This window comes from Scleropages formosus, chromosome 3, assembly GCF_900964775.1.
Source record: "Scleropages formosus chromosome 3, fSclFor1.1, whole genome shotgun sequence".
Taxonomy (NCBI): Eukaryota; Metazoa; Chordata; class Actinopteri; order Osteoglossiformes; family Osteoglossidae; genus Scleropages; species Scleropages formosus.
Genome location: NC_041808.1, coordinates 17,403,294 through 17,426,297, shown reverse-complemented (window position 1 = coordinate 17,426,297; position 23,004 = coordinate 17,403,294). Strand labels below are relative to the sequence as shown.

The 23,004-nt window shown below is 39.2% G+C and overlaps 1 protein-coding gene across 3 annotated transcripts in view; it reads left to right on the top strand.

Annotated features, from left to right (window-relative positions):
• The first annotated feature begins 815 nt into the window (after positions 1 to 815).
• Positions 816 to 23,004, top strand: part of LOC108935049 (carboxyl-terminal PDZ ligand of neuronal nitric oxide synthase protein-like) — a 56,106-nt gene continuing 33,917 nt past the window's right edge. For all 3 annotated transcript variants that reach the window (XM_029250038.1, XM_029250039.1, XM_029250040.1), the window contains exons 1-3: positions 816 to 1,227; positions 1,601 to 1,672; positions 17,215 to 17,307. In XM_029250038.1, the coding sequence (XP_029105871.1) occupies positions 1,123 to 1,227; positions 1,601 to 1,672; positions 17,215 to 17,307 (270 nt within the window). In that variant the 5' untranslated portion in view covers positions 816 to 1,122. The remainder of the gene's footprint in view (positions 1,228 to 1,600; positions 1,673 to 17,214; positions 17,308 to 23,004) is intronic.

Genomic DNA, 23,004 nt, shown 5'->3' with positions numbered 1-23,004 from the left:
GGAGGAAAAAAGAATAAGTACAAGAAGACTGTGGAGTTATCCATTTTATTGAACAGTATGTAACAGAACAAAATGGGACAGCTTTTGCTATAATGACTCTTTATTTAAATGACTTTGTCCAGAATTACTTAAAATGATTTATTAACAGGTACTCTTTTGAATCAGGGTTAAGTACGTTGATCAAGAGAACTACAGCAGGAACAGGATTCAGACTAACAATCTTCATTTTGCAAAGCAATGACTCTGATCATCCTGCTACCCACTGCACAGCTGTTACCTTAAATTTATATTGCATTTATTCAGTTAGCTGATGCTTTTCTCCAAAGTGACTTACAATGTTACAATTTTTTACACATTTGTACAGCTGGATGACTTTTAATGTATACATTCAGGGTAGGTGGTAGGTACCTTCCCATGGGTATTGCAGCAGAAGGTGGGATTTGATCCTGAGTCCTCTGAGTGCAAAACAACAACTCTTACTACTACACCATGTGCTGCCCCTTGTTACTAAATTCACCAATCAGTAACATCTGGAGGGGAATACAAATGTTTTTTCTTCTTCTTCTTCCTCTTCTTCTTATTATTATAATTATTATTATACCACTAGGTGCCACATGAAGCTTTGTTAATCTCAGATTCACATCTATGGGGAAAGGCCGAGAGAGAGAGATAGAGAGAGAGAGAGAGAGAGAGAGAGAGCGAGAGAATGACCGTCCCGCCCGCAAATCAATGATGTAAGTATAGTCCAATGAAATGAAGCGCGGTTAACCGTATCGACCAATCAGATGCCGCTTCGGCTCATCCCTTTCCTCAGAGAGCGTGTCTCCGAGCCATGGCGCTACCGTGTAATACAAGGTACAAACAAGACGGACAGCCGCCCAGGTGTACAGTATCCTGTACTGTACGGTTTTGTCCTGCTACGATATGGCGAGTCAGCAGAACGGCGCGCTCTGCTTTGTTTCTTCGGACTGGGGGAAGAAGTGAAACGTGACCCGTGTCAGTTCTCAAAACCCTGAATTAAGTTCTCCACCACCACCAGCAGCACCGCGCACCACCACCAGCCAGCCGCGTGAGCTGACTTTCGCGGGGGCGCGCTCCTCGGACTGACCTCTCCCGTCCACCATGCCGGGGAAGACCAAGTATAACCTGGTGGACGACGGGCACGACCTGCGGATCCCCATGCACAACGAGGAAGCCTTCCAGCACGGCGTCAACTTCGAGGCCAAGGTGCGCTGCTCCACCCGCAACTTTTCAGTCCCCGGCCGGCGCCGCGCCGAGCGGGGAAAACGATGATTCAGTCATTGAGTCAGTGCTGGCGTCACTTAGACAAGTTTACATTCGTCACACCGCGCCAGTCACGCTCTTTGCTAACTTTTCTTTAAACCTGACATTCCCTCCACACTTGTTTGCTACCGTTTCTGTTTGTTATGTAAGTATAAGTGTCCCGGTGTGTGCCCGCGAGCAGCTAGCGCGCATGACGTGTGTGTATCCTATCCTCGCAGCGCCGTCTCTGCTCTGGACACGCGCTGCACAAGTAAGTGGCGCGCGGGGGGAAACGGCTGCTGGGCTCGTGCTTAACGGACTGTGTGTGTTCTTTCAGTACATCGGCAGCCTGGATGTGGCGCGACCGAGCAGCCGAGTGGAGATTGTGGCGGCCATGCGGAGAATCCGGGTGGGTCTCTCTCTCTCTCTCTCTCTCTCTCTCTCTCTCTCTCTCTCTCTCACACACACACGAGTGCCATAGTCTTCATTCCCATCTTCACCCGCCCTCTTACTTAACGCGAAGAAATTAAAACGACTAAGTTGTGTACACAGTATTTTCCCCCTGGTTCGCGACGTGTGTCACACGAACGACCTGAAGACCGAAATTCGATGGTGTCCCAGTCCCAGCTCACCTTACATTTTACATTTATAATTAATTTCTCCCAAGACCTCTGAGTGTGGGAAATGTACAAAACACGAAAGTAACGAACATGCATTTGATTTGGTTTGTCCCCCTCTCTATTCCACACCTAAGCCTAAAGCTACCCTGATAAACACTTTTGACTCAAATGATACCAAAATGAGGACATTTCTCAGTATCAAAGTTACCACTTGACTGGTACTGTAAGCTTTGTGAATTGTCGAGCATCTCTGTCTCCTTTTTGGATCTCCTAGAAAGACTGATTCTCTCTCTGTGTTCTGGCCCAGTTTTGTTTTGAAGTAAATAAAAATGATGGTAAGAAAGAAAAAAAAGAAATGTAAACGGGATTTGGCAGGTGAAAGGATTTGCTTTTCTGTGTTTGCCACTTGATGCTGTGGTCATGTAGTCCCAAGAGAAGTTTTTGGATGGTCCCACGTGACCTGTGCGGGAAATTTTATAGCCCATAATCATAATATTATCATTATGTCTGTTAGTTGCAGTCTTGTTTTCTGCTGAAGTCTACTGTTTCCTGTCTTTGTTTTGTGTTGGAAAGAAAACTTTTAACGTGTTGAATTCAACTGCTGAACGGTGATTGTGGTGAAATTTCCAAAGTCCGACTGCTGCTAAATGTGAGATTTTTTTTTATGTAAGTGTAAATCCTTCTTATTGTTGTTGCTGTAAAGGGTCTTTAAACTGACACTTCCTGTTGAGCTTCAACATCTACCTTCGCTTTCGGGTTCTAACCCTGTCCAGCTCGTTCCTTCTCCATAAAAATGATAATCAAATATTTGAACTGCCGTCAATGTACTTAAAGTACACACTGGAATCTAACACCATGAATTAGGCAGTTATCTCATAAAGACACTGGCATTTGAGCATTTGTTTAATTTTGCTTGGAACGAACTTGTTGCGTTATGTTGTAAAATAGCTTATTAAAAGTGTATCTCGAGTCCTGTATGTTAAATTACATTTTTTTGACATACAGTTTGCACAGGCTGTTCTTCTGAAATTATTATTAACCTTTCCTTAGGTAACATCTTTTTCCAGGATGATATAAAATGTTAATCAGCTTTACAGTGGTTTTTTTCCCCATTTATACAGTGAAGACAAGAGCCTCACCACCTCACTACCAGCTCTCATTGCTCCTCTGGAACTATAAATTACAGACCTGTTAGTAATCTTATGTAGTAATTCAGTTCTGTGAAATGGCTAATTAAAGATGGCTTTTAACTTCTCTGTCTGGATAAATGAGTGATAAAACCCTGTACTACTTTTGTTGAAGGCTACTTCATGTCATTCACATAGTAGTTAGTTAATGTACATGTCAATGGCCTTCGTACTATAGATCTCATCTCCTCAACACATCTGCCCCTTAAACTTCAAAATAGCTCAGTGATCTTGTCTTCCGTTGCCTTCTTGATTTTTACTTAAGCTATATATTAGTTTGCTTGTGCCGTCCTTTTAATTTTAGTGTGATTTAAGATCATAACTGTCAAATCCGCTTGCAAAGGCATGGTAATTTCTCCTTTTATTTGGAATGGGGAATATGAAAAGTCAGGAAGATGTCTTTGCCTTAGATAATACATGAGCTTTGTGTCACCACAGAATCATGAAACTGCAACAGTCTGGTAGAACAAAGAAAATATGTGCCATTTTTTTTTAGTTTGAGTGTTATGTTTTGTTTCCCAAGTTTAATAAGCCAGTTAGGTTTGGTCTTTTTCTGTATAATTGCTGAGGTTTTGAAATTGCTGGATGTTTCATTAACAAGGAATTTAATAGTTTTGTTTGTGTTTTGTTTTTATCTTGCAGTTCAGTTATTAGGGAAGAATCACTTCAGTGCAGCTTTAAGGAGTTTTCTGTTCTGGTGCATGTGTGTTCTGGATCAGAACAATAATTTCTCCTGGTTTAGTTTATTTCAGAATTATTGTGGAAGTAAATTTAAGTAATTTTTTCCCATTCTCTGGCAAAGAGTAATTAAGTATATCAAACAAGGGGCTCTTGCGCTTCTACCTGTTTTCCAAATGACTGTGTGATGGAGAACTCAAAATAAAATACTATGCATGTGTTTTATTCCGTTTCAGAGGTGCCAGTGAATGATGTTCTCAGTCTGCAAATAAAGTGCAGGAGTTTTGGTTGTTTTAATGAATATATACTGGGTTTATGTTTCCAGTGAAAGCAAACAGCTGAGTGAGCGACCTTAACGCTACTAAGGAACTTGTCAGAAACTACAGTTTATACATTTGTGCTTTCTACCAACTGAATACACTGTATATAACTTGTTTACATGTTGTAGGCACCATTGTTTAGGTCATACTGTCTTTTGTTCTGCATTATCCGGTGCTGCTTTACCACATCATGTACATGGGGAATTAGTCTTGCCAAGTCCTTCCGTTTGCCCTTTGAGTATGGACTCCTTGACAATGGCCTCTTGCATTTAGCACAGAAACCATCTTTGTGCTCTTGTGACTGCTGATGTGAAAGAGCTGCTAGTTCAGGCCATTCTCAGAAAATCCAGTTTTCATCCCCACTTCTAATAAATGATGCTAATTCACCAATTTTACCTTCCTTTTAATCATGTCGAAACATGAATTATTTCTAACTTCCCATCTTGTGTTATATGCAGCAGAGACAAATTATTAGTTTTTTCATCCAGATTTTTCACTTTTAATTGCAACATTGTCTGATTGTATTTCTGGGATTATCACTGAAGCAGAATATTTGTATGATGATGTTTTTTAAAAAAAAAAAAAAAAAAAAAAAACAAATGCCCAACCCACAAAGCAGAAAATTAAGGGTCATTATGCTGGTTTTAATGATTGGTTTTATCTGATATTTGTTTTGTCTTTGTACAGGGTGTAACATTTTTGATTCAGTATTAGTGTCTTCTGCATCTTTTAAAGAGATTACTGTAACCGGTGTGACCTGTTCAGCTAGTAGTTGTACCATTTTTGCCAGGACCAGATGCGTGATAGGTGTAGTTCTGGCAGCTTTTGCCACCTTTTTAAGGCATGCAGTTTCAGTAAATGGTGACTAATTTTACAGGCTTTTTGTGGAATTGGGAGACTGAATAATTTGATGGCTTCAAAAATACTAGTCCTAATAGGCTTTGTAAATAGGTAGCGTTCCTGAAAAAGTTTATATGTCACAATGTAAATGTGAACTATAATTCTGCTGTATTGCACAGCAGTACAATGACAAAGTCTTCAATTCAGTGGTCATTTAAGGATATTTCAGTGGCAGTGTCTGAAAATGATTAATTCCCTAATAGGAGATGTCAAATATAACTTTGATTCTTTTTCATTAACGTCGTTTTTTTTTCTTTCCCTTATACAGTGGGTTACGGGTTTGTGTTTCTTCTTCAGTAACTACAATCCCATTTAGTATTCCACACGGCATTGCGTAACATGGACATACGTGACCTACAGGAGTGGTCATGAAAAGGTACCACCTTGCTGAGGATAAGAACTAATAAAAATACCAAATACCGTAAAGTCCCTAATTAATGCCCCCACCCATTTTTGAAAATACCCGGTATATGTTTCTTCGAGTAATCAGAAAAGAATGGAAAAAAACTTACCGGTACCAAGTTTTAAATCCCATTCTCTTCTCTAGTCCGTAACATGAAACAATCCACAAACACATTAATAACTATGTGACCACGTCAGACTTCCGTGGAAAAACACTGACATTGACAACTGTTAAACTGTATTAACACATTTACACACTGTAAACAAAAGAATCCACAGGTTTATTAATGTCCGGGACTATCATAATCCGACGCCTCCCGACGTCTGTCATATGCGAGTGGTCAGATTCAGAGTCCGAAATTTCACACCCAGCAAGGCCAGTACTACCCCGACAACATTTTCAAGCACACTTTCACTCAGGATGCTAGGGGGTAATAGCCGATGTACTTGTGGCATTTACATAAACTTTTAGGGAGAGAAATGATCAATTTCACTATCATATGACCTCTAATAAATGCCCCCATTTTGGAAAATGTAACACCCCCGGGGGCGTTAAATGGGGATTTTACGGTAATTACAATCTGGGACAATTTTACATGTACGCTACACCATAAAAAATGCAAGAGGTAGAAGAGGATTTTCACAGAAAACAGTACAGTACCTATCCTGGTAATCCATATGTCAACAAGTATGCTGACAGATTTTCTCTAAATTCATTTTATTGCTGTGAAACTCAGCCATTGATTTAAACTACTCACTGTGCTCTAAACCTGTTGTGTATATTTTTGTACATTTTTGAGATTAACATTAAATAATATTTGAACTGATTTGCATATGGATACAGTTACAGAATTTGAATAATTCTAAACAGTAAACTACGGAGGTGGTATGTGCATAGGCTGTTTTCATAGGTGAAAATAGACATAGGTTCCAGTCTAACTCTGTGTGTTTTCTCTGTGGGTTTGTTCTGGGTACTCAGGTTTCCCCCTACAATTCACAGACTTGTGTTTCAGGTGAATTGGGCAGTCTGAATTTTCCATTTTGTCTCTGTCTGTGTGGGACCACCCTGTGATGGCCTGGGGTCCTGTCCAAAGTGTACGCTCCCTGGCCTCGCACCCAGTGGTTCTAGAATAGGCTCTGGACTGTCGCGACCCTGACAAGGAAAAGAGCAAGCAAGCGAGTGAGTAAACCTATAGAATGGGTTGCCTACATAGAAGAGCCATCGCAAGAGGTAAACTCAGCACCTTATTTTGTCTGTTTGACCTGGTGCGGTTTTGTGCCATGTTATTTCAGTGTTTTTATCCCATTAAAGTGAGCAATCTGGATATCAAAATGCATATACACTAATTGCTGTGTGAATTTAAATGCAGTCATACTTATTAAGATGGCAAACTGCAGTGTGCTACCCTTGCTAAGCAGGTTACTTGGTGTAGTCGTTGACTCTCCTTTCCTGACTTTGACCTCAACTCGCCTTAGATTGCTGTGGAACTGCTGAAATTTCCTTCAGCCAGTGCTCAGTGGCACTGCACTCTTTGCTGAAACTCAAGCTGGAGGGAATCATTATCAAGCTGATGGGGTTCTGCGGCTTCAATCATTTGCCATCAGATAAGCAGGTCGCATGACAGTCGCTGGAGAATAGATTCCAGCTGCACACAGGCAGCGCTTTAATTGATCTTTTGTCAGGGAGTCAAGGTGATATCCCTCATCACTGCTGCTGGGACAGAAGTCATTACTGTTGATTAGTCTATCAGCTAATGGGCCCTGTGGTTTTAATTACATATACAGTAATATGTAATTTTTAAAGGAAATTCTTATTATTTCAAATAATGGATGTTAACTGCTATTTAGTTTAGTGATTGATGGTTCAAAATGCAAACTCTTACCATATGCTTTCTTACCCTTTTCTGAGATATTATATTAATTGTACATTGCTCTTTAGTTTTTGTAACATACTGTTCCAGATCAAAATTCCAACCTAGTTTTCACATTATTAAAGCAATTAAAAATTTTGTGCATTATATGTTAGTGCCTTTTCTTGTTTTTGTGTACATTTAAACACTGGATAATCTTTCTACTGGCTGTGTCTCCTTTACTAGTATATAGAGGATAGTTTGTGATGTTCTAGGATAAAGGTTAAAAACCCTAGTGTGTCAGTGGTATCTGAAAATTATAAGTAAATATCAGTAATTTTGTATGTTGTTTCCATTATTGTAGTTACATATAGTAATTGGCTATAGTAATGGTAATGTCAGCACACGGGCACAGCATTGTTTCTCTTACCATAATTGCCATAATGGGGGGGAACTTGACAACCTTACAGCAATTAGAGCATTTCACATTAGACATTGTTTGTTTTTAATTACTGTAAAAGTTCATCAAAGACAGCATATATATTTCATTACAGTACACGCATGAAAGGAAACCTTTGCTTCAGGCAGTGATTGAGGAATGCCATGCCAAAAGGTTGTTCAAGACTGCCTAGTGTTTTGGTGTGAGAAATAGGATTCATTGGGGTAGAAGTAGAATGCTTTGTTGTTGCTGTTGCTGTTGTTGTTGTTGTTGTTGTTGTTGAACTCACATTTGGGATCCTCTCTTCTTGATGTTTTTATTTACAGATGTGGATTTCTGTAGATATTACTTGAAAATCATACAAATATAATGCACAGTGAAGTATTTTTCAATGCTGAAAGTCAGCAGATCAAGGGTTATATTCTTGTACTGGGTTGCTAGGGCTAAGCAAAAACCTTTACAGTAAACTTGATCCTGGATATTTCAGCAGAACAGCAGTATGCTATCTGAATATAGTGGCCTGTTGCATAGAAAAATAACTTCCCAATATAATGTGCTCTTGGTGATATTAAAATTGGAAGATGACACACTTGCCATTTCTAGCTTTCATATGAAGTTTTCGGACATGTTCACTGCAAGAAGCTGCAGACTTGCAGGATGTGCAATATAAACAGCAGAACAGAACTAAGCCCAGTATCCGCCCATGACAACAGGGAGGCAAAGGGGGGTTTGCCCCAGGAAAGACAAGCAAACTATGGAAATGAGAGGGCAATTTCACAAGCAGGGAACAGCATGGTATATGTCCTACACATTGGATCAAAATGATTTGCACTGAAAAGGCATCACATAGAGCTGAAAATAAAGTTTAGTCAGTATATAAAAGCTTTAAAGATCAATATCTGTATCTTCTGTTTTTCAATGTGATGCCACTTTATCGCATCAGCTTTTACCACTGAAATTTATGACATCATGTGCATGTTGTGAAAAGTCTCTGATAATGGAAAATGTGGTAGCGTTATAAACATTAGCAGTTTAAGCATTACCTCATATGCTGAATTGGTTAATTATTGTAAAGACATTGACATTACTGCAGTGAAAAATGTGTTGTTTGTAAGTGGGCTTTCAAGGAGATGCATTTTGTGCTGAGTATGGACGTGCTTTTGAAGATGTTTCAGAAACAGTGAATATTCATTCATTCGGTATTCTTCAGGTTTAATCCATCTCATGAGCACCAACATAATTAAATGAGAAAAATGTTATTTAAAAAATTACAGATGGAAAAGAATTCTGCTCAAAGTAATGGAATGGGTGCCAAAAATCACGGTCGTACAGACAATATTTTTAAGTTAGCCAGCAGTCCCTCCTGTAAGAATTTCCATAGGGGGAAACAACACTATTCTCCTCCTCCATAACAGGAAAAGGCCGACGAGCTTTATTGAACAACCGCAGGAAAAATCATACTGTGACCCCAGCTAACAGAACTTTTTTAGTAATTTTTTTTTTTTCCTTTTTTCCATACAAAAACATGTGTCCTCTGCTGGAGTTTGAGTGGGCAGTCATTTTGTTCACAGATCTTCTTCTTTAATGTCAAAGCTTTCATAAGGAGCAGCAGGTGGTATAGTGATAAGCAGTGGTTTGGGTCCTACCTCCTGCTGTAGTACCCTTGAGCAAGGTGCTTACCCTGAATAGATGTATTAAAAATTTCCCAGCTTCATGAATGGGTAAATCACTGTAAGTAGCTTAACCCTCTCAGGGCCAAATTTATCCTAGTAGTAGGAAAAAATCTCTACTAGCTAATGCTAATTTGCAAACGTCTGCCTGGAGAGGGTTAACTTGAAAAATCATCAGCTAAATAAAGAAATGTAAATTAGCCTTAAAATGAATCCTTCTGACTGATATGCATTTAATGCAGAAGTGGACGTGCTGAATTTCAACAGTATGCAAGATTGCCTCTCTCTCTCTCTGAGATTGGTGTAGAAATATCAGGTTTCAGCCCTGCATGTCCTGAGATATGAGGTCCTCATCAGACATGCACTGACTGCTCACCAACTGAATGACCCAACACTCATGGACAGCACTGTAATTCTCCCATAATATTTGCTCCTCCCTAAGGAGTAATGCCTTGATCTTCTATTATGATAGTGTGCTTTCTGTTCACATTCATGACTAATCATTCACTACTTCCATACGTGCAGTAAACTAAAAGGCTCTAATGAAGGGAGGACAAAAATATTACTTATGTTTTCACAAAATGACTCCATTTGTAATCATTATAGAATATTACTGATGTGCCTTCCATTACGTGTAAAGGTAACAATTAGGTGGTTCAATAAACAAATGCAAAAGTTTTAAGATGCTTTAATTAGTTTTTCAGAACACACAGTTAAAATCATGCGTTTCCGCCACTGACTCGACAGTTGCCATTAGGGGTGATATGTTCTGGATGCCTTATGAAAATGTGAGACTCATTTTAGGTGGCTTTTAAAAAAATTTAATCCGCACAACTGTCAGTCAGTTCTGGATCAATTTCTGTTATGTCTGCTAAACAAAATAAGCATGTCAGGAAATATAGTTTTGCTTGATAAAACCAATACTTAAACCAAATTATATTCACAAATGCAGTTTTTTTTTTGTTTACACTTTGTTTTTAATATTATTTGATTAAATTTTAACTTTTGCGTAATATGGCTGGTTGACGCCTGCAGCTGACACCTTGTTCTCAGAGTAGTGCGAGTCCACTGAGAACGAAATCTGTTTCACTAGGTGATCAGGTATTTAATGTTAGTTAACGAAACATCAAAAGATCATCACTGGATGTTGCTCCTAGGTGAGTGATTTCAGTCCGTCTAGACAAGACAGTGATCTGGTGTTAGTCAGTCCAGCACAGACGTCTGGTAAGAGATTAGCTTTAAGTGTTATCTACTGTAAGGCTGTCTCATTGTTTCGCCCTTACCTCCGTTCGGAGAATTGTTTACACACTATTGTCAGAACTGATTTATTCAGGGTTTTTTTTTCCTTTTCAATTAATTCATTTTTTTTAAGCCTAAGGCATAAATGTGTCAGACTGGAAATAAGACACACAAATAGCCTGTAGTTTTAAGGCACTTTATCATATCTTTGAAGGCTTTTGAGGTCAGATTAATGAAACACTTTTTAGCTGTGGAGGAACATATGTACCCCCCAGGGCTTCTCCGCTTTTTAGATGAGTTTAACACACTCTGTGCTCTCTAGGTTTGTAACCTTACTTCTATGCGGTCCTCCCATTTCGCTCAAGTGGAGGATATTTATTTGAAAACGCATGACACTTGTCACAGCATTTTGTCAGTGATTTATACAGTTTATGCCAATCTCTGCTGTGTTCAAAATTATTTTCTGGATATATAGATGAGTTCTGACCCCATTTTGTGTTTCTATTAGACATGGAGATGTAAGCGCTGAACCACATGAAAAGCGTCAATGTTCTCTGGAGGAATTCCAGAAAAGATAAAATCCTGGCCCCACCAGATACTCCTTGTGTCTTGAAAACATGGTTTGGTTGCCTCTTCCAGAAACATTCCTCAGCTGATAAGTGGCGTCTCGTTCTGATCCAGGCTGGATTTTCTTGGCAGACAGGAGAGTTTAGTGCGACCTGTCAACAATAAAGCGTAACGCAGGAACTTTTTTCTTTTTTTCCTTTTTTTTTTTTTTTTTTGCTGGATATGCTGCAGTATGAGCTTACTGTGAAATCCACATTGGCCTGTTCCTTTCCATGAAAAGATAACTTTGAAGATTTGTGTTTTGCACTATAGTTTACATTTGGGGTTTGGTTGAGGAATTCCCTTTATCTTTCTGCATTTACAGTACTTTTCTTGAGCTCATATTGGACTCAGGAAACACTTTAATTCCCAGGCAGTATTCTTTATGGGGAAAAAAAAAAAAAAAAAAACAATTGCCCCGTAATAATTGTTCCTCCAGCTTTGTGTAACTGCTGTAACACTCTTTTCTGTCATATTCCTTTTTACCACAAAAATTTCGAACACAAGATAATAAATCTCTGTACAGCCGTACCCCACAAAATGCCTATTTGGTCTACAAGCGATTGCCTTTTGGAGTAATTTAATTCAATACTCCTTCTTCAGCTTGCAAGACTTTAACATTTTTGAGGACCAAATATGGATTTTTCTCAACAGTCTGAGGCCTGAGCCACAATCCAGTTTTCTTAAGTTATAGTTTGGCTAGTGCTGCGATAAGTTCTCAGCCTCTATTAACTCTCATTTGCTAGTTAAAATCATTTCCCTCTTAAAATCTCTGTAATTATGGTCCGCGTTGGGAGTATCCGGATGATGTCAACTTGTTCGCAGAGTAAAAATTCATTTGTATTGTCTTTATTGATTTGTCTTCATGGTTTTTTTTTTTGCACTAGAGATTGAATTAATGCATAAACATTAAGTATCATTTTAATGTTTAGTTTGCGAGCATTTATCTGTACGACCTTGAAAACCCTTTCAGGAGAGGAAATACCTCTTACAATAAGAAAATCTTGACTTGTAGTACAGTAACACTCAAATGGTGGTTAAAATGAACACTTGTCAAAGTTTGTCTGAAAGAGTGGAAGCAAAGACTTTTTGTAAGCAGATAAATTAGACAATCTCTTGACAATTAAGCAAATAGGTCAAAAATAATGAATTGGCTGCTTGCTGGTATAGGAGCTGACTCATACCATGGTTCTTCAGGACCAGGGTATTAAATCTTAGATATTATCTATTTTTCATGATTGTTTTATGAACATGTATAATGGGCCACCCATTTTTGGGAGGGAATATCAAATACAGAAATTAAGTTCAACTTTTTGTATGGCGCACTCTTCTCACCCAGTGACACAGCGCTGAACAAAGAATCAGACATAATACAAACAAAGTTTTGGCTATATGTTAAATGACTGCAATAACTATATTAATTAAAGCTGTAAGTAAGCCAACTGGCTGCAGAGGAAAGGAACAAAAAATGATTTCTCAAATACAACCCAAGGTTTAAAGAATTTCCTACAGACCAAATATTAGTGCTTGATAACCATAAGATCATCATCAGTCAGGTGGGTATACACTGATGATGTTTTCAGTAAAGTGTTCCACAGTTTCCTTGTTTTGCCATGTGTTTCTTCTGTAGTTTACTGCTTGCTGAGGATTTAAAGGCAACCTATGTATTTTTGTGAAGATGTGATGAAATTGTGTTTTGCCAGAAGTTCTAGCTGAAATGTTCTCAGATTTGTTGTGAATCTGACTCGGACACAGAGGCTCTAGAGCCTTTTCAGAAAGAATTCTGGTGCCACATTTTAATCTGATTTTGTGCAGCAGCTTCTAAATCCTTTAAGCAGGAGGTGTTGTATTTCTGAGAGAAAAAGCAGCAGAATTTTTTTCAGTTACATTTGCGCCTCATTATTTTCCAGTTAGAGTGGAAGTGGCTTATATAATCCATTCCCCAGATAGTTCCTATTTCCACCATAGCCGATACTTGTATATCCTTTTTGATCATTTTATATTTTTCATTTATTCTTGTTACCTTCAGTTAAATTTTCTTATTATTCTTTGTCCATTCCTAAAGGGAAGCTGTGTTTTTTTTAAATGTGTAAAAATCAAGATTGGTATGGTACAAAACAATTAAAATTCAAAACAATAATGATGTGTTTTAATCAATGTAGTATTTTGGCAATGTATTTATAATTAGATTTTTGTCCAAGATTGCTATGGAAACCCTTCTGTATTCTTTCTTTTCAGTTGATAGTGGAAGAATTGACTCATGATGTGCAACACCTAGTGTAGGATTATTTCTTTGTAGAACAGCCTTGGATAAAGTGTGTGCATGTTTGTCACGTGTGTCTTTTAAGTATAACTCAAGGCACACGCAGTGATAAAGACACACACACACACGCACACAGAGTCTGAAACCGCTTGTCCCAAGTGGGGTTGTGGCGAACCAGAACCTAACCCTGCAACACAGGGCGCAAGTCTGGAGGGGGAGGGGACACACCCAGGACAGGATGCCAGTCCATCACAAGGCACCCCAAGCAGGACTCGAACCCCAGAGCCACCAGAGAGTAGGACCCGGGCAAGCCTGCTGCACCACCACGCCACCCACTAGTGCTAAATTAATCGTCCTTATTTTGAAAACTTTTTTTATGGCAAATTTGAGTGAAGTATAGTAATAAAGCAGTTATTTATTAATACAAAAAGGAGTTATAAGAATGGGTGGTAAAGAAGAAATGCATGTTTTCCCACACTGCATAACAGACTGTAATAAAATCTGACAGCATCTGTACCTGCACTCTGCTCTCTCACAAGGTATGTTCTCAGCTGCAGTGTTCTGTGAGACTTCTTACTGTGATTTATCTATTTGTACAGCTCAGTAATTTTTACTGTAAGAATTCAGGGTATTTAACTTGCACAAAGGTACTACAGCACAAGGTGGGATTCAAACCTGGGTCCTTTGAGATCAAGGTAGCAACTCTCACCCTATGCTGCCTGCTGCTAGTTGTGATATGTGCGCTTTTGGTGGCAGCACGTGTCCCTTACGTAGGTGGAGCTGTCAGTGATCTCGGTGAGGCTCTAACGTCCATGTCTAATGGGGTTTGTGCTGTGTATGCATATGTTCAGATTCAGTTACTAAATTTAAACTGTCTAGAAGGAGCTAGAAGGACAACAATAACCATTCATTTTGTGATGGGGTTTAAAAACTCTTGCTCCTGAACATCTTGTCTAATAGCAGTGAAAGACTTTACACTTAGAGTGGGCAGACATTACATAGTAGCCACAGCCATAACTTGTTATTACTATGTCCACAGCATGCAATTAGCAGCATAGGAAGGGATGGGTCACCATTATTTTTCATTGCTTTTTTTTTAATGTGTTTGGGTTTCCAGCACTCTTTCCTTGTCATAAACTTACAACATTATAATTTTCAGTGGAATGTGTTCCAAAGTTTCTGACATATATCATGTCAGTTCCCCTCCCCCCCCCCCCCCCGCCAAAGCATTATGAAAATGTTGCCTTTTATTCCAGCTGCTCATGCCTTTAAAGAAGTTAACAACAGAACTAATAAGTAAAGTATAATACCAGAATGGCACAAATGACAGCCTAGCTGTGTTTTACACATAATACAAATCAGGTTAAGGAACTGTAGGAATTATTTTTAGTTTCTGTAAAATTAATTAGGTGCTGTTGCTAATATCCAGTGTCTTGCTCAAAACAACAAATCTTACATTTCCCCTATTTGTTAGAATTCAAGTTGTTTATGTGATACGGGCATACTTTAAGAACAATTGAATAAGCATCTTGTTTACACAGTTGCACTCCTGCGGCGAAAGGGTAGCAGTTTTCCCTCCTCTGGTTGATACCAGAATAGTTCAGAGCTCTTTATGATGGATTACAAAAGAGGTGTCGTCAGACAGCTTGAGTATTTTTAGCGGAACAAGAGGCATATCAAGTATACAAAAAGTGTTACACATTCATAACTGTTAGTCATAACTCCAATTTGAATATGTAACAGATCAAATAACTTTGCTAAAATCAGTCTACCAACTGACTGGCTTTTACAGCATTTTGCCAGTCTTTAGGCTCTCGTCTTGAGTTAAATGTTCAAATGATGTGATTATCCAAAATAACTTGTTTCTTTTTTAAGTTGTTTGGAATTCAATGCAGTTGACTTGTCAGCTTTCACTGCTAGTTTGCACTGAGGGTTGATGCCTTTAGTGAGCATTTAAAAGTTCTTCATGAGAGAAAACAATGAAGAACAACACTAATAAGAGTACAGTTTAAAATGTAAATATGTATGCAGTCAAATGGAGTTCTTCAGTTCCTGCGTGTATCGTACCTTTACCAGAAAATGCATTTTCATTCAAGTCAAATACTTACATTTTGTACTAAGTGCTTTTTGTTTAAAGTTGTGGCAAGAATGTTGGAGAAGATGACTGAAATCTTTCTAAAAGTTTGATTGTGTCCCAAGATTTTGTTGTTGTTTACAATGGCTTTTAATTCCGTTCAAGTTCCTGTGGTCGCAGGGGAACCAAGTGAAGTGATGAAATCTTCTCAGCAGCCTGTAAAAGAGCACACTTTCATTCTTTGAAGAATTCTTCAGAGAGAAAAGAGTTTTAAAATGCAGTATTTTTTTTAGCCTTGCTTATTCTCAGAAAGGCCTCATTTGGGAGGGAATCCCCCATAATGCCTTGAAAATAGCTGCTTTCTCTCTTTAGGACACATGTTTCGGTGAATTGTTAAAGGTTTCTCGTGATAGACTTGCATTTCATTAAGGGTTTACCCTGTCTCGCACCCTGTTCTTGCAGTATAGGCTCTGCATCCCAGCAACCGTACCTTAAGTTAAGCAGTTATCAAGAGCGAGTCAGTATTTATAGTGATAATTATAGCTAGTAGGTCATCACGACTTATAATTCACTCACACACACATTGAGTGAAACTGCTTGTCCCGAGGGGGGTCACGGCGAGCCGGAGCCTAACCCGGCAACACAGGGCACAAGGCTGGAGTGGGAGGGGACACACCCAGGACGGGACGCCAGTTCGTCGCAAGGCACCCCAAGCAGGACTCGAGCCCCAGACCCACCAGAGAGCAGGCACAGGCCAAATCAGCTGCACCACCATGCCCCCTAGACTTATAATTAAGAATTATTATTTTTATAGACTCAAATAGCATCAGAAAAATGTTTATTTTCCTTTTAGAAAATTTTTTTTTTTTTTTTTTTTTTTTTTTTTTTTTGAAAAATTCGTGACAAAGCTTGTGTGTCCCAAAGGCAGGGACACAGAGTGGCAAAGTATGCTTCCAAAGGAGCCCAATTAGGCCCAGCCCAAACAGGAAGTAATTATCATCTGCAGAAGTAGAAGGGAGCAGTAGCTCCGTAATGGCATCGCCTCAAAGGCACGTATTCAAAGCACCACAAACTCAAGCATGCAGCTAAAAGTTGCCTCATGAATTAAACATTTGATCCTTCATGGGGGGGAATGTTTATTTTAGATTGATGTTTGTTTATCTGTGCTGGATATTGGAGCTTTTAGTTTCCCTCTGCTGTACGTACTTAATATAAAAATGATGTCCGTGAGTGCCGGGGACAAAACGCGGAGGGCAGGAGGGTCATAAATGTCAATTTAAAATTGGGATGAAAGGGCAAGAGCAGCAATCATCCTTCACCATTCAGCCAGTGGTTGAGGGTCCTGTGGTTGCTTTGCTGTAAGAGACTTTGCTCATTTCCAGACAGTCCCTCTGGCCCTTGATACTCTTGTATTTCTGTTTATTTTTGCTTTGATTCTCCTTCACAGCTGCCTCTGCCTGGCAGTCATTTCACAGAAGCAGACATTTCTGAAATGCTTTTCATGTGGCTCTCCTTTTAACCCCTGCTGCAAGTGTAATCTCCATGCAGAATAACTGAAGCATTTGAATCAAAACAAATTAGGAAGGAAACACTATTTGTTTCAAAGTTTATATGCGATTACATGGTGATATTTTTTGTTTATAAGGCTTACTGATGCGGATTTATGGCTGTGTGGTGAAATGTTTTTTTTTTTCCCCCTGCAGTATGAATTTAAAGTGAAGAACATCAAGAAGAAAAAAGTCAACCTGATTGTGTCAGTCGATGGAGTCAAGGTGGTTCTACGCAAGAAGAAAAAGGTGGGTTGAAATATAGTCATCACAAGCATTATGCATGGTTTTGTCCATTTAGTACTAATAAGTATTCCATACAATAGGTGTTGAAATAGTTCTCTGCTCAAAGACACAACAGAAAACTTAGACTGAGAATTAAACCTACAGCCAGTTCTCCAAATACAGAGCTGTGAAAAGTTATTGCAAATTTTCCAGTTTGCTCTATCTTTGCAGCCTTTTGACATTAACTTTGATCAGATTCTTGTGTCATTTAGTACTTTGTGAATAGAGCATGAGAGAGAAAAAGTGACAACGGTTTTATTTTTATGTGATTACTTTGGTGTGGAAGGTAATGAAATGTGTAGTCTTAGTGGAAAGAGTAATTGCATCTTCACACTCAGTAACTGGTTGCACCACCTTTAGTGGCTGCAACTAATGCTTCCTGGAACTGTAAGCCAGGGTTTCAAATCACTCTGGAGGAATTTTGGCCCACTCTTTTATGCATAATTGCCCCCTTTCTGAAGCATTCCCAAGTTTATGAGCACAACTGTTTATGTACAACTCCATGCTGTCTGTGACTTTGAGGTCCTTGCCTTTTTGTAAAATTATTTTAAATTACTTTGTTATGGTTTTCTTAAGTGGCACAGCAGTACAGCTGGTAACGCTGGTGCCTAACAGTGCGTGAGCTGAATTTTGTGAAAGTGTTGGTTTCAGTCTTTCTCTGAGTGTGTGAAGTTTGGGATGCGAACACAGGGAAAACAGTGTAACGTGTGGAAATATGGTAATGGTAAACAACTTCTGTGCCCTCCATTACCAAGAAAATAGGATTGGACTCCATGGAACTTACCATGTATGTGACTGTGTTACTAATCCTGTAGCATTCCTGGATCCCACCAGCTCCTGTGTTGGATAAAGGGAGCTATGTATGTGAAGTTAGATGAGTGTATGGCAGAAGGCTCACATTTGGCTGAGCTGAGGTTGCGCTGTTCGCCCCATGGCATGAAGGCGTGCTCCAGTCCTCGATCCTGATGTGTCACCTAATGACCATGTCCTGATTCATCCTCTTCCAGTGTCTGTGGGAGTGGCAGCAGACTCCTCCACCCTGGTAGAGTTGTCGTAAGACAGATGAGTGATGACGACCCACAGTGAGCATATCGCAACCGAAAGCCCACACACAGAGTCTTTCCTCAAAATACCTTTGAAGTTCTTTGTTATTTCATCTTATTTCCTTCCGAGCACAAATACAAAGCAACCTGAAAGTCTCATACTTTCTTTTTGGTTAGGAAATCAATTTGACTTCAGTGTTAGAAAATGTTTGCAGCCCCTTTGTTATGAAAAATGCATCTTGATCGATGCCTCAGATGCTGATTTTGGCTTGTGCGTCATGAAAATAGCTTCCCTGCGGAAATAAATTTATAGATTGGCTTTTGCATAATCCTCTTTATCTAGTGTGGGGCTAGTTAATCTGCTAAATGCATTATCTGATCAAATAGAGAATTGCTGTAAGCATCATGGTATATTAAGATTTGAAATGAGAAAGTACTCAGTCAGGTTCCAGGGATGTTCATTATGACATGCTTAACAGTAAACTAAAATAGATTTGATCTGTTTAGCATTAAACTGTAATAAAATTTCTTTAAAACAGCATAGAAAGAAAACGGCAGATTTCCAGTTTGTAACGGTGCCAGTCAGTACCACTTCCCAGACAGTTATTGTCGCCACATGTAGTACTGTGGTCACATTGCACTCTGTGGACAACCTTTGGGCGATGCAGAGCAGTGCATGAAAACCCACTGCTCTGTCACAGCAGTAAAGCCAGAGAGTACTGGTCAGATACCACAGAACTGGGGTACTTTCAGGTACAGGGTAAAATTTTTGCAAGTGTGCATGGTGATGCATTGAGTGTGATGACTGCAGAATGACTCTGTGAGCGGGAAGAGCTGCGCTGTTTTGCACATTGACCAGTGCTAGTAGTTTGGTATCTTTCCTGCACGGTAAACACTTGGGGGGGGCTTGGCACGTTCTGTTTTTTTATCTTCCAGTATAACTGTGAGTATTATAAAGTAAAGCATTGCAGATGCCTCAGCTTTTTTTTTGTAAATTTGGTTCTGTTTAATACCTTTGTTGTTATGAACAACTTAATAGAGTTAGAGTTAATTCTGTTCCTGTCTTCCAGGATTTTTTTTGCTACTTACACAGAATTATTTGTGCCAGCTGCAAGTTAATCATTTACTTTTAAAAAATTCTTTTTAGTCATTTGTTAATGCACATACACACACACACACTGTCTGAAACCGCTTGTCCCAAGTGGGGTCGTGATGAACCGGAGCCAAACTCGGCAACACAGGGCGCAAGGCTGGAGCGGTAGGGGACACCCAGGACGAGACGCCAGTCTGTCGCAAGGCATCCCAAACAGGACTCGAACCCCAGACCCACTTGTTACGTGCATTGCATATATTTTTCGGTAGCTCTGCAACTGGCCTCATATTTTACATTTACATGTGTTGATTTAACAGATGCTTTTTTTCTCCAAAGCGACGTATATCAGAGAAAAATCCAATGAGTGCATTACATCAACAGAGGAAGAGACTTTTCACTTCAGCTAATTCATTATTGTGAAGTATGGCTATAAAGAAACTAGCTGAAGAGATATTTGTAAACATATCTGCATAAAAATCTAGATTCTCATTAAATGGGGTGCACTTTAATATTGAAACAAAGATAAGCTACACCGAAGAGAGACATCCATTTGGTTCCAGAGTCTCCTGGAAACCAGGAAGAAAAGATCTGAGAAAATAACACATTTTATTTAACACATAACATTTCTTGTCATTATTTGGTGTGAAATATGCTGGATCATCTATAAAAACTGACACAGTACTGTTAACAGCTGTATATGTGCTCTCATGGCCATTAAAAATGGAATTTTTTGTTTCACGTTTGTGTGTATATATCTATATAAAATATACATGGTCCATAGCATTTAACTTTATCCTCCCGCTCAAGGGTACAAGTTTTGTGCTCATCACCTGAGAACTTACATTTTTGTTTATTAGCATTGGGCTTAAGTGGATTCTGTATGGTAGGTCTACTGTGAATATCATTTGTTTGAAGGTCAAAACACACCATTTTATGGCAGTTGTATCACAAAGTTATTGATTCAGTTTTAAGTTAGTTACTCAGACTTTTTTGGTTTACAGCAGCTATTCTCTTTACCTGTTACTGTCAGATTGCTTCAACTTACTTAACGTTTTTATTCTGGCTCACATTTTCCCGGTTTGTCATATGCTACCATGAATTTTTTTAAAAATATCATAGGTTTTTTTTGACTGATGCAGTTGCATTTCTTGAGGTGATCTATTATTACTTTAAGAATGCATGTTAAAGAGCTGTTTTTCAACAGTTTTTTTTTTTTTTTAAACTGTACTTGACACACATCAGTAATCCTTGTTCAGCTTAATGTAACCAGTTGCTATTATTTTGTCTGCTGTATCTACACAGAAGTACCAGAGATACTTGACTCCCGAGAGTATTAGTTCTGCAAGGCTTACTACAGCGCCTTAGTTGGGAAATTCAGTTAAATTTCTCTCGATACTTAGTAATGAATTGCTGTATGATGATGTTTTTGTTTCGTTTTTGTTTTCTGGTAATTTAGTTATAATTATAGCACTAAGAATTTGTCATTATACTAATTGCTATTATAACAGTAAACAAGTGCAGTTGAAACAAAATCTTAGCTATCCAAGCACATTGAATAGCAGAATAGACTGTTCTAGTGATAATCGATATGTTTATTACATTACATCACAGATGACTGCAATGATGAAGAAACTACAGCTCCATCATCATCATTAAAATAAGGACATTATAGTAAAAATGGTAAAATATTAAAAATTCTAACAGTTAAACAGGGTGTTACTGTTTGAAGAAGGCAAATAAAAAGGTGGTGAGATGACAGAAGACCACACACAGCTCCTACTTTGTTTTGCTTATGTTCTCAGTACCATGTGGTGACCCAGCAGCCACTGCTAGCATAAAGTGTTCGTTTTTGCCTAATGGTTGTGACACCAGCATTTTTGTATAACAAGCACAGGTAATTGCATGCCATGGTGGCAAAGATGAGCATTCTTGCACCTGGAAATAATATAAACAGCTCTATAGTTCTGCTTCTATTAGTTGTTGCTCCTGTCACTCTTTTTTAATTGAGAATGCATAGCTAGGGTGGGCAGCCACTGGTATTTGGACCCCCAGAGGTTTATTATCTACACCTTCTCCCTCAGCCCAGTCATAGCCTCCCATGGATTCAAATACCACTGCTATGCTGATGATACCCAGCTCTTCCTCTCCGTTCCACCTGGAGCATCAGACATTTCTGCACGCATCACTGCCTGTCAGACTTCTCTGCATGGATCTCTGAGCACCACTTACAACTCAACCTCTCCAAAACAGAGATTCTTCACCTCCCAGCTGGCCTGTCCTCCTGTCACAATCTATCGATCAAACTGGACAACTCACTCATTTTGCCTACCTCCTCGCCTAAGAGTCTGGGAGTGACGATTGACTCAAGTCTATCTTTCTCTCAGCACATCGAAGCCACAACCCGGTCCTGCAGATACATCCTGCATAATATTCGTAGGATCCGTCCCTCCCTCCCTCACAATTGACTCTGCCCAACTACTTGTCCAGGCCATGGTGACATGTCTTCTGAACTACTGCAACTCTCTCTCGTGTGGCCTTCCCGCTACTGCCATCAGACTTCTACAGATGATACAGAACGCTGCTGCACAAGTTTTGTTTAACTTGCCAAAGTGATCCCATGTATCTCCTCTACTCGTTTCTCTGCACTGGCTTCCTATAGCTGCCTGGATCAAATTTAAGACCCTGGTTATTGCCTACAAATGCATCAATAGAATTGCTCCTAGCTATTTACAAGACTTGATCAACCGCTACACCCCAACCAAACCGCTTCGCTAATCTACTTCTGCCCACTTGGTGTTCCCACGCACGAAAGGTAAAGCATGGAGGTCCTCGGTTCTGGCTCCGCCATGGTGGAATGACCTCCCCCTCTCACTCAGAACTGCTGAAACTTTGTCTACATTCAGGAAGGGTCTGATAACTCACCTTTTCCAGACTCACTTCACCCATGATCTCTCCAGCTCATGTACGCTGTAAATGTTCATGCACCGTAACTTTATGATCATGCCTAAGTAAGCCTTTACACAGCTGCTACTTCTGTATTGTATGCAAATGTTAGCTTGCTTTTAAAATTTTACTAGCTCTCATTGTCCTTAGCATCATCATTAAATGTATAGCCAGCCTTTTATCTGTCGTGCTGCTATGTGTCTTCATCTTTTGTTCTTTGTTCTCTGTTGCTGGGAAGAGTATTCTTTAAATAAAAAATTTATTGAAATGAACTGAATTCTTTTTCTTTTTTCTTTCTACACCAGTTCCCAAATCTTGTTTTACTACATGTGTTGTTTCATTGCAGTGCTGTTAACTTATTTATTCATTTAGTTGGTGATTTTGAGCAGAATCACTTAGTCTTAAACTACTCAGAATGATTTGACGATTTATACAACTGCATCGTGGCACCTCTAATCGCTGTATCTGCAGCCCAGTTTCTTTTTTTATTATTGGTATAAATTTACTAAGCCTCTTCTGATTAAAAAAAAAAAAAAAAATGCCTGTTACATGGGAGATCTGTGTGTATCCGTGTGTCCGCGT